A 15,257-nucleotide genomic window follows, 5' to 3' on the forward strand; every position below is an offset into this window, starting at 1 on the left:
AGTCGTTCCACTGGTTGATTGCTCTCACAGTTAGGAAATTTCTCCTTTGTTCTAAGTTGCTTCTCTCCTTGATTAGTTTCCACCCATTGCTTCTTGTTCTGCTCTCAGGTGCTTTGGGGAATAGCTTGACTCCTTCTTCTTTGGGGCAACCCCTGAGATATTGGAAGACTGCTATCATGTCCCCCCAAGTCCTTCTTTTCATTGAACTAGACAGACCCAGTTCCTGCAACTGTTCTTCATATATTTTAGCCTCCAGTCCCCTAATCCTCTTTCTTGCCCTTCTCTGCACTCTTTCTAGAGTCTCCACATCTTTTTTGTATCGTGGCGACCAAAACTGGATGCCGTATTCCAAGTGTGGCCTTACCAAGGTCTTATAAAGTGGTATTAACCACGGAATCTTGATTCTCTCCCTCTCTTGATGCAGCCTAGAACTGTGTTGGCTTTTTTGGCAGCTGCTGCACACGGCTGGCTCCTATTTAAGTGGTTTTCCTCCCCTTACTTTCACTTAGAGTCCTCTGTAGTTGTCCAAAAAGAGAGGTAAATTCTGTTTTCACACCGTCTCTCCTTGTTTAATGCGTTGTGCTTGCAGTGCAGTTCACAAAGGGCTCTGATTGAAATGTGATTGACGTCATCTTGACTGTGGTCACACCTGCTGTGGCTTTTTAAGGAGCCTGGAAGGAACAATTGGCAAGCCAAGAGTTTGTTTGCATTTATTGTGTTCTCGACTAGTGGACGTTGTTCCTTGGTGCTCTCTGAGTTTGGTTCTTTTCTTACAGACGTCTCATTCCCAAAGTAGGTAACGTCATCCGTGCTAAATACCAACACCAATTGGTCAGTAGCTTGCATCACAATTCATCGTGGTTGGCAAAGATTATTCAACCAGCTTTTCGTCACCCGATTTTAGTGGAAAACTTACAAATAAGGAAAGCGGTTACATTTACTTCTTACTAAATGAAGATCACTAATGCCAACTCAACTTTATTAAAAGAACCCGCTAGTATGTTTGTGCTTCTCTCAAGATTGCGGTTGAATGCTCTTGTAGCTAACAAAATTGTTGAATGACCTACTGGTATATGATCGTTATCCTTGTCAATCTCTCGTAGTTTACTATGATGAAAGATTTCAGTTTTAAAAAGTGAATAGCAGCAAAGAAGTGGGGAAAACTTTCAGGAGTGGTGTCCTTGGTGTTAGACAATGATGAGGTTAGCTAGTTGGGTAATGAAATGTCTACATAAAATCAACCAAGCTTAGAGAATACCTAGGACCGATTGGTTCTCTTCCTCTTCCTCCTCCTCCCCCACTCCTCCTCCTCCTCCTCCTCCTCCTCTCCTTCACCTGCTCCTTCATTCCACAAACCCCACTCCCTTCTATTATTGATGATGTTACCTAGTTGGGTAATGAAATGTCTGCATGAAAAGAACCAAGCTTAGAGAGCACCAAGGATCTCACAGTCGTCGTCCTCCTCCTCCTCTTCCTCCTCCTCCTCCTCCTCCTCCTCCTCCTCCCTCCTTCTAGCACTGATGATGTTACCTAGTTGGGAAATGAAATGTCTGCAAGAAAATAACCAAGCTCAGAGAGCACCAAGGACCCCACAGTTCTCCTCCTCCTCCTCTCCTCCATTCCACAAACCTTTTCCCTCCTAGTACTGATGATGTTACCTAGTCAGGCGATAAAATGTCCACAAGAAAACAAGGAAGCTCAGAGAGCACCAAGGGCCCTTCATTGCAACCCCGAGCTACAAATATTCTCCTTTATTGCTACATTGTGCCTTGAATAATATTCCATTGTTGGGTGCCAGGACGATTGAAATGCGATGCCTGGGATCATATTTAAGCTTATTTTTATTCCTGCATGCCTAGCATCACTCTGAATTTCAGTCCATAATTTGACAACGTCAGGGAAGATGAATATGTAGGAAAAACACAGAAGGAGAATACCGTAGCAGTGATTATTTATTACTTAATGAAAAGGCAGCAGCTCAAAACTCTTAAGAGAAGCAAAACATTTTGCGTGTTTTTGTCCCGATGCCAAGGAAGGGCTAAGGCTGAAGAGAAACAAACAGCTAATTAACCCCCAAAAATCCAGTCTTGCTTTTCAAAATTAGCAATCTGATGTTTTGTTTTAGGGATTAAGCTTCGTTTGAAGTGCTTAATTTAAATTCTGGGAAAAAGAATCAGCTTAAAAAATAAATAGTTTAGACTGGATGTGTATATATTACATTACTGGAAAGAAAACACTCCTATAAATATCCATATTTGGATATTTTTCTGGAACTTCGATTTTTTGGGGGAAAGGCTGAAAGTGAACATTTGAAACTTGCTCCTTCTGAGAAAAGTTTTAACGTTGGCAGGGGAAAAAAACACCCTCTGTTTTTTATTAGTCAAAGTTCTCACCCGAAATTTGTCCCGTATTTCCAAGGAAAGATTCTTTCGCAGAGAGTTTTATAAAACAGTTCCTCCTTCCTTATTTATTTTCGTTCCAAAAGAACAATTAGAGGAATACTTTACGGAGTTTGCAACTCTGGGGATGCGTAAATGGATAACGTTACACAATTCCATGTGAAAAATAACATATTAGGGCTGCATTTTCTTTAGTGGCAACATAGAGTTGGTTACATGTGTGTTTACAATGGGGAAAACAACCCAAAATGGGAAGTAGGTGTAACTTGTAAGTAACTTCAACTTTGTTTATTAATCAGTACTGCCATCTTGTGGGAATTGGCTGCACTTCTATTCTTTGACAAATCAATGATGCTCAGTGTTGAAAAAAACATCTTGTACAACAGCAATTTCCTTCCTTCTCTCTTCTCTTCTTCTTTCTTCTCATTTTCCTCCTCTCCTTCCTTCCCTTCCTCCTCTTCCTCTCCTCCTCCTCTTCCTCTCCTTTTACATCCTCCTCATCTCCTTTTACCTCCTCTTCTCCTCCTCCTCCTCTTCCTCCTCTTCTTTTACCTCCTCTTCCTCTCCTTTTCCTTCCTCTTCCTCTTCCTCTCCTCCTCTTCCTCTTTTACTTCCTCTTCCTCTCCTCCTCTTCCTCTCCTTTTATCTCCTCTTCCTCTCTTTTTACCTCCTCTTCCTCTCCTCCTCTTCCTCTCCTTTTACCTCCTCCTCCTTCCCTTCCTTCCCTTCTTCCTCTCCTCCTCCTCTTCCCTCACTTCCTTCCCCTCCTCTGCCTTCGTGTTTCCCTTTAAATAATTATTTTTTTTTCAGGATATGCAACTTTTATTTTCTTTTTATTAAAAAAAAAATCAACCTTTGCGTTTGGGATTTGATAGGCAATATAAATGCACATCCTCCCTCAATCCCATTCTAGCAACCCGAAACCCACGTAAGGCTAATAAAACAGCAGAAAAAAGCGAAGCTGAATTAAAAATAGTTCAAATTGCCAGATTGCTATAACAGCTATAATTAAATGTATTATTAAGCCACCGCTTCAGCATATCATCTGCAGAGAACCACCGAAGAGAGCAGAAAATAATTACATGGTGTAATATTACCATTTTGGCATGTGTGGAATTTTAATATATTATTCTCTTTTTCTTTTTAAGACCAGCATCAGGGAAGGTCTCCTCTTGAAACAAACCAGTTCCTTCCAGAGATGGAAAAGACGCTACTTTAAACTCCGAGGACGGACGCTCTACTATGCCAAGAATTCCAAGGTAAAAAATGTATTATTAAGGAACATGCTTCGCCTGATAGAATAATTGTATTTCTGAGGCTTTTAAAAATATCTCGCTACGGAAGGCAAGAGCGATAAAATAAGATTGCTGCTGCATTATTTCCCCTTGCAACTGTTCTGTTTCCTTCTACTTATAAGCGTAATTTTCTAAGGGCACTCAAAGGAAGCAAAGATTGTACATTTTGGCTTTTGATTTCGCAAGAAAGATTATTTGATAAGCCTAGCTGTGAATGAATGCAGATTGGATTTACTGGTACATTGTTAGAGCTCATTTCAAGCTGATCTTGGGTTAAAACTGGCATGATCTAAAAGAGATTTGGAAAAGGTAAATATACCAGGAAGGACACTGTTTTCTTTTGTTTCCCAGAAAGATTTTGCTTTGCCGAGAATCAGGACATCAATGCAGGGTCTGGATGGTAAACTAGTTCTTCCCAATTTCTGCTAGAAATAGATTTAAGGGAAAGAAGAAGGGGCCACTTCTAATCCTCTAAATATTATCTTCATACCTCGTGGTCTAGAGAGATCTTGAGAGCTAACTCAGGATAAATCCATTTGCAGAGGAAACAGGGTCTATACTCACATTTCATCCAATATTTTGGGGGCAAAACTCTTACCACTCATTGTTTTTAAATCAGGCTGGTTGTTCTGGGATATATCAAAAGCTTTAAGTCACCGGGGGGGGGGGGGAATCTGCTGCATATCACAATATATTTCTTCATAATTCTTCATTTCTTCATGAGCCGAGGTGGCGCAGTGGTTAGGGTGCAGTACTGCAGGCCACTTCAGCTGACTGTTATCTGCAGTTCAGCGGTTCAAATCTCACCGGCTCAAGGTCGACTCAGCCTTCCATCCTTCCGAGGTGGGTGAAATGAGGACCCAGACTGTGGGGGCGATATGCTGACTCTGTAAACCGCTTAGAGAGGGCTGAAAGACCTATGAAGCGGTATATAAGTCTGACTGCTATTGCTATAAGTATAGATTTTGAACAATATGGAGTGATGCAGAGGTGGTAGTCAATTGGTTTGCACCGGTTCGCCCGAACTAGTGGCGGAAAGTTTGCTCAGTTCGGTGAACCAGTAGCGATGGCTAGGGGTTGCCGAAAACTCCAGTCTGCTTGCCTTCCGGACTCTAGACCAGTCGCCGCAGAAGGTAAGCAACCAAAGAGGTGGTGGTGGTGGTGGAGGAAGTGGGGCTAGAGCTGGGGCCACTCAAGGAGGGGAAACGGGGCCGACTGGCGAAGGGAGGGTGGGGTCGATAGGGAGAAATCCTAAAAAAAAACCCTACCTTTTCCTGTGGGCGTGGCTTGGTGGGGGAATCATGTGACTGAGTGGGCGTGGCCGTGAGTGATGTAAAATTGGCCACACCCACTCAGCCACATCCCCCCCCCACCTAACCATGCCCACTGAACTGGTAGTGAAAATTTTTTGAATCCCACTACTGATATGGTGCCCTAGAGGTGGCGCTCTCGCCTCACAACCAGGAGGCTGCGAGTTCGATCCTAGGTAGAGGCAGATATTTCTCCCTTTGGGCACAATGAGAATATATCTGCTGAACCAAACTCCGCATTGGCAACAGGGAAAGGCATCCGGCCATTAAAACACTCTGCTAGCTCCATTCAGCTGCCCAGATTCCATCCCAAAAGGGATTATAGGCTCATTAAATGAAGAAGATGACGATGATGATGGATTTTGAATAATGCATAAGGATAACGTGGTGGAAAGGCAGAGCTTAGAAATCTTAACTTTTTTTTTCTTTTAGCAAAGAGCTTTGCGTTTTACATAATCCAGGCTAACCGTTTCTAGATTTCTTAACGGGTTCAGCCTCTAAGGCAGTGTTTCTCAACCTTGGCGACTTTAAGTCCTGTGGACTTCAACTCCCAGAATCCCCCAGCCAGCAGTTGGCGACTTTAAGTCCTGTGGACTTTAACTCCCAGAATTCCCCAGCCAGCTCTGCTGGCTGGGGGATTCTGGGAGTTGAAGTCCACAGGACTTAAAGTCGCCAAGGTTGAGAAACACTGCTCTAAGGTTTAATCGCTGTGATTTTCTTTTTTTGTTCATTTAAAAAAAGGCCACGAGAAAATTAACAAAAGGAGCTTGGTTGGGACTGACCTGCATTTCTCTTTTCTTCCCACAGTCCTTAATCTTCGATGAAGTCGACTTGTCGGATGCCAGCGTGGCTGAATCGAGCACCAAAAATGTCAACAACAGCTTCACGGTAGGTGACCGGCATATTGGCAGCTCCCGAAAGGCCACCGAAAGCTTTGAAATTTCGATTTTTTTTGCTTCGAGAGGCCGGGAGAAGGCAAAAGGTCAATTGAGCAATATTATTGGGACGACATATTGCGGCTTGTTTTATTTGATAACTCCATGCAAAATGTTAAACGGAATAATAGGTTGGAATGAAAATTTCTCCAGAAAGTCTCGGAAACGTAGCAGTTTGGACATACCCCCAAGTCTCTTTGGGTTGAAATATGATGCTGGGAGTCCTCGAATTACGACGGCTCACGTAGCGACCCTTCGAAGTTGCAATGCCACTGGAAAAAACGTTATTATTTTGTTGTTATAAAAAGGATTTTTTTTTTTCACCCTTGCCACCAATGCTGCATCCCTTAAGTCACGTGATCCAAATTCTTGGAACCTTTTGTTTCATGCTTTGATGCAAACTGTTGGTTGAAGAAGGAAAAAGAAGAATAGAAGGAGATTTTGATATGCTTCCTTTAAAAAGAGAGAGAGAGAGAGAGAGAGACAAAGGCAGAGGTGCAAATGAGGTGGCTAGATAGAAAAGAGGAATTACTACTCCCCAAAGAATTCACGCGACAATCTCTTCTAGGTATTCTTTATAGCGCGAGATTTCATTTTGATTTTTAAAAAGCAGGTAGCAGCCAACAAGTGTAGGAAACTTTCAAGGCTGAAGTCCTGGGAGGTCTCTGAGCTTGGTGGTTTTCTTGCAGATGTTTCATTATGCAAATAAAATTAGGTAAACATCATCACTGATGTTACTGATGCACTGATGATGTTCCCTAGCTGGGTAATGAAACATCTGCAAGAAAACCATTAAGCTCGGACAGCAGCAAGGATCCCACAGATATTCTCCTCCTCCCCCCCCCTCCTCCTCCTCCTCCTCCTCCTCCCTCCCACTCCTCCTCCTCCTCCCTTCTGGCCCTGATGATATTCCCTAGTTGGGTAATGAAATGTCTGCAAGAAAACCACCAAGCTCAGAGAGCACTAAGGACTTTAATGCCTCCTCCTCCTCTTCCTCTTCCTCTTCCTCTTCCTCTTCCTCTTCCTCTTCCTCTTCCTCCTCCTCCTCCTCCTCCTCCTCCTCCCTTCTGGCCCTGATGATATTCCCTAGTTGGGTAATGAAATGTCTGCAAGAAAACCACCAAGCTCAGAGAGCACTAAGGACTTTAATGCCTCCTCCTCCTCTTCCTCTTCCTCTTCCTCTTCCTCTTCCTCTTCCTCTTCCTCCTCCTCCTCCTCCTCCTCCTCCCTTCTGGCCCTGATGATATTCCCTAGTTGGGTAATGAAATGTCTGCAAGAAAACCACCAAGCTCAGAGAGCACTAAGGACTTTAATGCCTCCTCCTCCTCTTCCTCTTCCTCTTCCTCTTCCTCTTCTTCTTCCTCCTCCTCCTCCTCCTCCTCCTCCTCCTCCTCCTCCTCCTCCTCCTCCTCCTCCCTTCTGGCCCTGATGATATTCCCTAGTTGGGTAATGAAATGTCTGCAAGAAAACCACCAAGCTCAGAGAGCACTAAGGACTTTAATGCCTCCTCTTCCTCTTCCTCTTCCTCTTCCTCCTCCTCCTCCTCCTCCTCCTCCCTTCTGGCACTGATGATATTCCCTAGTTGGGTAATGAAATGTCTGCAAGAAAACCACCAAGCTCAGAGAGCACCAAGGCCCCCTCATTTCAACCCTGAGTTGCAAATCTTCTCTTCTATCGGTACTTTCAGGGTGACCAAAACGAGTCCAGGTGGTGGTTGCAACAGGTGTGAACAAAGCCACACCTGTCTTTTGCGTGGGGGGGGGGTGTTCTCGGAAAGCTTTCCTTTGTCCCACGTAAGTCAGCTGCAATGCAAAAAATGGCTGAGGACAATGAAACAACGTCCAAGTCTCTGCGTAACAATCCATTGTGATGCTAAGATCTTGGGGGGGGGGGGGTTGCCTCCTGGGAGCAATTAATTTAGGGTATGGGGGGGCTTTCCTGCAGCTGGTGAACTTCTCTGACCTCCCATTTGGAGTTGAAAAGGAAACAATCTGCAGCCGTTCAGGTGTTTGGTTTGAAAAAAAACCAACCCTTTGTCTCTCGACGTGCCCACTCCTTATCGCCGAAATCTGGCTCTGCCTTCAATTAAATATTGGATTTCTGAAAATCGCAGCCCTTTTTCCTCGTTCGACCACAATGGAACAGGGCTGGTTCTTCACCTGGGCCAGGAAAGTACGGCCGTCCTGTTCTTAGCTCGATCAGATAAAGTGTCAAAATCACCCTGCTGCTCTTTACGAAGGGAGTCCTGTTTCCATCGACGAATCTCCTGGTTTCTATTGCTTTACCCTTTCGATTTGTTTTGCTGCGAATAAACACCTTTGTGCTTTTGTTCTGGGGACATGGGAAACTGAGAAGAAGGACCAGGGGGGGGACATGATAGCAGTCTTCCAGTATTTGAGGGGCTGCCCCAAAGAAGAGGGAGTCAAGCTCTTCTCCAAAGCACCTGAGGGCAGGACAAGAAGCAATAGGTGGAAACTAACCAAGGAGAGAAGCAACTTAGAATTAAGGAGAAACTTCCTAAGCATGAAGACAATTAACCAGTGGAACTGCTTGCCCTCCAGGAGTTGTGGGTGCTCCAACACTGGGAATTTTTCATGACACAAGAAGCAACAGGTGGAAACTAATCAAGGAGAGAAGCAACTTAGAACTAAGAAGAAATTTCCTGACAGAACAGTTAATCAGTGGAACAGAAGTTGCCTCCAGAAGTTGTGAATGCTCCAACACTGGAAGTTTTTAAGTAGAGATTCGATAACCATTTGTCTGAAATGGTGTAGGGTTTCCTGCCTAAGCAGGGGGTTGGACTAGAAGACCTCCAAGGTCCCTCCCAACTCTTATTCTGTATATGAAGAACGTTTGCAGGAACTGGGGATGTCTAGTTTAATGAAAAGAAGGACCAGGGGAGACAGGATAGCAGTCTTCCCATATCTCAAGGGTTGCCACAAAGAAGAGGGAGTCAAGCTATTCTCCAAGGCACCTGAGGGAAGGACAAGAAGCAATGGGTGGAAACTAACCAAGGAGCGAAGCAACTTAGGACTAAGGAGGAATTTCCAGACAGTTAGAACAATTAATCAGTGCAACAACTTGCCTCCAGATGTTTTGAATGCTCCAACACTGGGTGTTTTAAAGAAGAGATTGGGCAGCCCATTTGTCTGAAGTGATGTAGGGTTTCCTGCCTGAGCAGGGGGTTGGTCTAGAAGACCTCCAAGGCCCCTTGTGCTCTGTACAAAAGTAAGAATGCGTTTTCGAAGAATAAAATCATTCTATGGAAAACTCTGGTTTTCTTTGCTTTGTTTTTTTTTTACTTAAAAGGCACACCACATATGATGTGCAGTCCATTTCTACGGACCCTAATAATTAAAGGAGGATTTCATTTGAAAATCTGGACTTCTTCTTCTTCCTCAAGGCTTTGGGGATGCAATTTTTAAATAGCATAAGAAAAAGTCACTCTCGTGGAGAAATAGCATCCTAGTCAAATGGCTGTCCAGTCTTTTCTTAAAACCCTCCAGGGATGGAGTACCCATAACTTCTGGTGGCAAGCTGTTCCACTGGTTAATTTTTCTCACTCTTAAGAATTTTCTCCTCAGTTCTAAGTTGCTTCTCTCCTTGATTAGTTTCCACCCATTGCTTCTTGTTCTATCCTCAAGTGCTTTGGGGAATAGCTTGACTCCTTCTTCTTTGGGGCAACCCCTGAGATATTGGAAGGCTGCTATCATGTCTCCCCTAGTCCTTCTTTTCATTAAACTAGAGATAGCAATAGCAATAGCAGTAGACTTATATACCGCTTCATAGGCCTTTCAGGCCTCTCTAAGCGGTTTACAGAGAGTCAGCATATCGCCCCCAACAATCTGGGTCCTCATTTTACCCACCTCGGAAGGATGGAAGGCTGAGTCAACCCTGATACCCAGTTCCTGCAACCGTTCTTTGTGTGTTTTTGTCTCCAGGCCTTTGATCATCTTAGTTACTCTTCTTTGCACTGTTTCCAAAGTCTCAACATCTTTTTTATATTGTGGTGACCATAACTGGATGCAGTACTCCAAGTGTAGCCTTACTAAGGCCTTAGAAAGTGGAGCTAACACTTCACATAACCTCAATTCTGTCCTTCTGTTAATGTAGCCTAAGGCTGCATTGACTTTTTTTGGCAATTTGTCCCCAGAGCGACGAATGAATCCCTATCGGTGCTAAATCTGCTTGTTACAATAATCAACATCCCATCAACATTTCCATGTTTCTCCGAAGGTGCAAATCGTCCCCATCCACAAAACCCCTTTCTTGAAACAACAGCCGATGGCACAATCTCTTGCATAAGTGGCTCTGGGGGCCGTAGACAATACGCAGGTGTGTTACGTGGCTCTGTTCAGACAAGGTCCCCTGTTGAACATTTTTTATCTGATTGTTGGACGGAGATCCCGAGATGAATATCTCAAGGTGGCATTCCGAGTGCTCCCTCCTCCCATTTTCCCATTAACGATGCTGTGAATTACGTAGGGCAGAGAGAGAGAGAGAGAGAGAGAGAAAGACAGAGAGAGAGATACACACACAGAGAGACACAGAGACGGAGAGACGGAGAGAGAGAGACGGAGAGAAAGAGAGAAAGAAAAAAGATAAAAACAGAGAGAGAGACACAGAGAGAAAGAAAAAGAGAGAAACAGAGAGAGACAGAGGCACAGAGAGAGAGATAGAGAGAGAAAGAAAAAAGATAAAGACAGAGAAAGAGACACAGAGAGAGACAGAGAAAGAAAAAGAGAGAAACAGAGAGAGACAGAGAAAGAAAAAGAGAGAAACGGAGAGAGACAGAGGCACAGAGAGAGAGAGAGAGAGAGAGAGAAAGATAAAGACAGAGACACACAGAGAGAAACAGAGAGACAGAGAAAGAAAAAGAGAGAAACAGAGAGACAAAGAAAGAAAAAGAGAAACAGAGAGAGACATAGGCACACAGAGAGAGAGAGAGAGAGAGAGAGAGAGAAGAAGAGAAAGAAAAAGAGAGAGAAAGAAAAAGAGAGAGGAAGAAAAAGAGAGAGAGGGACACACACAGACAGAGAGAAAGAAAAAGCGAGAAAGAAAAAGAGACAGAGACACACACAGAGACAGAGAGAGAGACACACACACTCCCTCACACAGAGAGACAAAGAGAGAGACACAAACACATACAGACAGAGAGACAGAGAGAAAAAGAGAGAGAAAAAAGAGAGAGAGAAACAGAGAGACAGACAGAAAGAGACACACACACAGAGGGAGAGACAGAAACAGAGGGAGAGAGAGAGGCAGAGACACAGAGAGAGACAGAAAAAGAAAAAAGAGAGAGAGACAGAGAGAGAGAGGAGGGGAGAGACAGAGACACACACAGAGATAGATAGATAGAGAGAGTGAGTATGTAGGTGGACCTGAGGTTACTTTGTGAGATTCTCTGGAGCTGGATGGCTTCATTTCTTCAACCTACTTGCTTCCAGAAGTCCCAACTCAAGTCCTCCTTGAGATCTTCTTTCTAATACTTGAGTTTGGGTGAAGAAGGAATCTAATAACAGGTAAGCAAAGCCGAGCAGAAGAGGCCCGTTATCTTTCCCTCTGTTTTTCTCTCCATCATTCTTTCTTTCGTCGAATGCAACAGATGGTTAACTGGGAATCCGGTTTGATTGACATCACAGCTCAACTTCCGGTACCTTCCCAGTACAGGTAGTCCTCGACGTATGGCCACAATTGAGCCCAAAAGTTTCTGCTGTTAAGGGAGACATTTGTGAAGTGTGTTTTGCCCTGTTGTACGACCTTTCCTGCCACGATTGTTAAATGCGGTTGATAAGTTAGGTCACATGGTTGTTAAGTGAATCGGGCTTCCCCCGTTGACTTTGCTTGTTGGAAGGTCGCAAAAGGGGACCATGTGACCTTGGGACACAGCAACGGTCATAAGTATGAATCAGTTGCCAAGCCTCTGAATTTTGATCACAGGATCATGGGCAGGCTGCAAAAATTGTAACTGTGAAAAAACATAAGTGGCTTTTTTTTCAGCACCGTTGTAACTTTGAACAGTCGTTAAATGAACTGTTGTCACTCAAGGATAGTACCTGTCTTACCAAGATCCCAAGTAGGAAACTCCCAAAGGTGTTTTCACCTGGACTTTCTTTTTCCCCCTTGAAAATGTTTTGCTTCTCATTCCAAAAGCTTCTTCAATTCAGTTCTTCTTCAGGTCAAAACTAAAGAATCTTCTTGGATGAGAAAGCGAAACATATTCAAGGGGAAAAAACACAAAACAAGAAAATCCAGTTACTATTTTTTTTTTGGGGGGGAAGCACCTTTGGGAGAACCATGACTTGGATGATTGAGAATCTCCATAGATTTTAGAATAGAATAGAATAGAACAGAACAGAGTAGAGTAGAGTAGAGTAGAGTAGAATTGAATAGAATAGAATAGAGTAGAGTAGAATAGAAAGAATAGAATAGAATAATAGAGTAGAGTAGAATTAAGAATAGAATAGAATAGAATAGAACAGAGTAGAGTAGAGTAGAATTGAATAGAATAGAGTAGAGTAGAATAGAAAGAATAGAATAGAATAATAGAGTAGAGTAGAATTAAGAATAGAATAGAATAGAATAGAATTCTTTATTGGCCAAGTGTGATTGGACACACAAGGAATTTGTCTTTGGTGCAGATGCTCTCAGTGTGCATAAAAAGACAAGATACATTCGTCAAAAATCATAAGGTACAACACTTACTGATAGTCATAGGGTACAAGTAAACCATCAGGAAACAATCAATATCAAAATAAATCATAAAGATACAAGCAACACAGTTATAGTCATAAGTGGGAGGAGATGGGTGATAGGAATGATGAGAAGGCTAATAGTAATAGTAATGCAGCCTTAGTAAATAATTTGAGAGTGGTGAGGGAATTATTTGTTTAGCAGAGTGATGGCATTTGGGGAAAAAACTCTCCTTGTGTCTAGTTGTCTTGGTGTGCCATGATCTATAGTGTCATTTTGAGGGTAGGAGCTGAAACAATTTATGTCCAGGATGTGAGGGGTCTGTAGATATTTTCACAGCCTTCTTTTTGATTCCTGCAGTGTCCAGGTCCTCCATGGAAGTCAGGTTGGCAGTAATTGTTTTTTCTGCAGTTCTGATTATCCGTTGAAATCTGTGTCTGTCTTGTTGGGCTGCAGAACCAAACCAGACAGTGATGGAGGTGTAGATGACAAGACTCAATAATTTCTCTGAAGAACAGAATCAGCATCTCCTTGGGCAGTTTGAGATTCCTGAGTTGGCACAGAAAGAACATTCTTCATTGTCTTTTTTGGTGATGTTTTTGGATGTTGGGTGTCCATTTGAGGTCTTGAAACTCTTAGCCAATTAAAAAAAAAAGTGTGGTTCATTTTCATGTAGTGGTTTGTTTAGAAATTTTGTCTGGTCTTTCTTCCTAGAAGAAAGTTGGAATGGTAGAGAAGATTGAATGGAAGAGCTCTGCATTTTGTGCCTTGGTCAGGCTTCCTGCAATTTTGCACAATGACAACACACTTGTTTTGGTGTCTAAGCTGGCTGGAGACAAATGGAAGGAGAAAGGTTGTGGAGACAGACGGATGTGGAGACTGCCAAGAAGGGTTTTCATCGGTTCACACTTTGCAAATAATGCGGCCGCTTTAAAAAGAGACAGACAAAGCATTCCAATTTATGGCCAAGAATCTATTTTGAAGGCTTCACAATCTGGTTTGATCACAATGTGAGCAATTTTGTCCGTTACCCAGGTTATTTTTTTTCCAACCCAGAGTGAGAAATACAGTTTGGCAGCATAGGCGATGTGTTTACTACCCCGCACAGGTAGTCCTCAACTTACGACAGTTCATTTAGTGACCACTCAAAGTGACAATGTCCCTGGGAAAAAGCGACTTACGACCCCTTTTCACGCCTACGACCCTTGCAACTTCCCCAAGGCTCACATATGATCAAAATTCGGATGCTTAGCAATTGTCTCCTATTTATGACGGTCGCCGTGTCCCCGGGGGAGGGGGGGGTTTCACGTCACGTGATCCCCTTTTGCAACCTTCTGATAAGGAACTATTTTACTAATTTCTCTTAACAACGGTGTTACTGCTTTACCAACTGCAGGGATTGCCTTAACCACCGTAGCAAGAAAAAGCCGTGAAACAGGGCAAAAACTCACTGAGAACAACTGTTTCGCTTAGCGACAGAAATGTTGAGCTCAATGGTGGTTGAGGACTACCTGTATTTTTTTTTTTTTTTAAAAAGGGTATTTTGACAGCTTGGTTTTGTATCCCCTTGTGTAATGAGATTCCCTGCTCCTTCGCCGACGTTCAGGAAAAGGAACGGATTCAGAGGATATGAAGGGAGGGAGAAAGAGAAGGACGGAAAAATATCCTCCTGTTTGTTTATATGAAAATGTTCAGGAGTTTCTGCTAGTTTCCACGTGACTCTGGGGCTCTGTGTCTGTGTGTGTGTGTTTGTGTGTGTGTACACTGAGTGAGCCTTGCCTGATTTGTTAGTGTCATTTGTGGAGAGCAGCAAAGACACAACACGCTGCCAAGAAGGCTGGGTAAGTTGTGGACCAGGAATTCTATTTTTTGCAAGACGCTGAACCAGGTTTATCAAATTAGACCCTGATCTGGTGGATCTTTATGTGGAGATTCAGATTCTGGAATCACGTTGTGTTGATATAAATAGATCGTGGCATCATTTAAGCCTTCCAGAACGAGGTCTCCAGAAAGGTAAGAAGATATAGCACGCAACGAATCTAACCAGGATGGGAAAATACGTCCGTTGCTTCGATGTTCTTAAAACCTGCTGCTTCCCAGAAGTATCCACCACATTTGTTTTGCCTTCGTTTTAATCACCCTGAAGAATTTCAGACCGAGGGAATTATATCTGAATTTAAGATTGGCAGGGGGACCCATCCGAAGGGGAATGTTGTCCAAATCAGATCATTGACTGCTCTCCCTGTCTGTCAAATTGTGCTGCGTTTTTTTTGCAAATAGGACCATCTCCGGTTACACGAATCCTTAAATAATTGTATACTTGTCAAATGCAGAATATTAAGGAAGATTTATCTTTTCTCGACCATCATTGTTACTAGGGAATAAACTTTTTTTATTTATTTTATTTTATTTTTATTTTATCAATTTCATATATACATTCACAATTAATAATATGTATTTATAACAATTTTTCCCTACTGTTGACAATATACTTGAAGATTGCTTTTTTTAACATCCCATAGATCCATCTTATCTTACAACGGTCCTACTTCTTCTTCCCTCCCTCCCTCTTTCCTTCCCTCGTTTCTTCTCTCCTACTCCCCTTCCTTCCCTCCCTCCTTCCCC

The 15,257-nt window shown here is 43.0% G+C and overlaps 1 protein-coding gene across 2 annotated transcripts in view; it reads left to right on the top strand.

Moving 5' to 3' along the window:
• DGKH (diacylglycerol kinase eta) overlaps window positions 1-15,257 on the top strand; it is a 102,580-nt gene that overhangs the window by 25,922 nt on the left and 61,401 nt on the right. For both annotated transcript variants that reach the window (XM_032226926.1, XM_032226927.1), the window contains exons 2-3: window positions 3,548-3,658; window positions 5,812-5,892. In XM_032226926.1, coding sequence (XP_032082817.1) covers window positions 3,548-3,658; window positions 5,812-5,892 — 192 coding nt within the window. The remainder of the gene's footprint in view (window positions 1-3,547; window positions 3,659-5,811; window positions 5,893-15,257) is intronic.

The sequence above is a fragment of the Thamnophis elegans genome, chromosome 11, assembly GCF_009769535.1.
Source record: "Thamnophis elegans isolate rThaEle1 chromosome 11, rThaEle1.pri, whole genome shotgun sequence".
In the NCBI taxonomy this organism is placed as follows: Eukaryota; Metazoa; Chordata; class Lepidosauria; order Squamata; family Colubridae; genus Thamnophis; species Thamnophis elegans.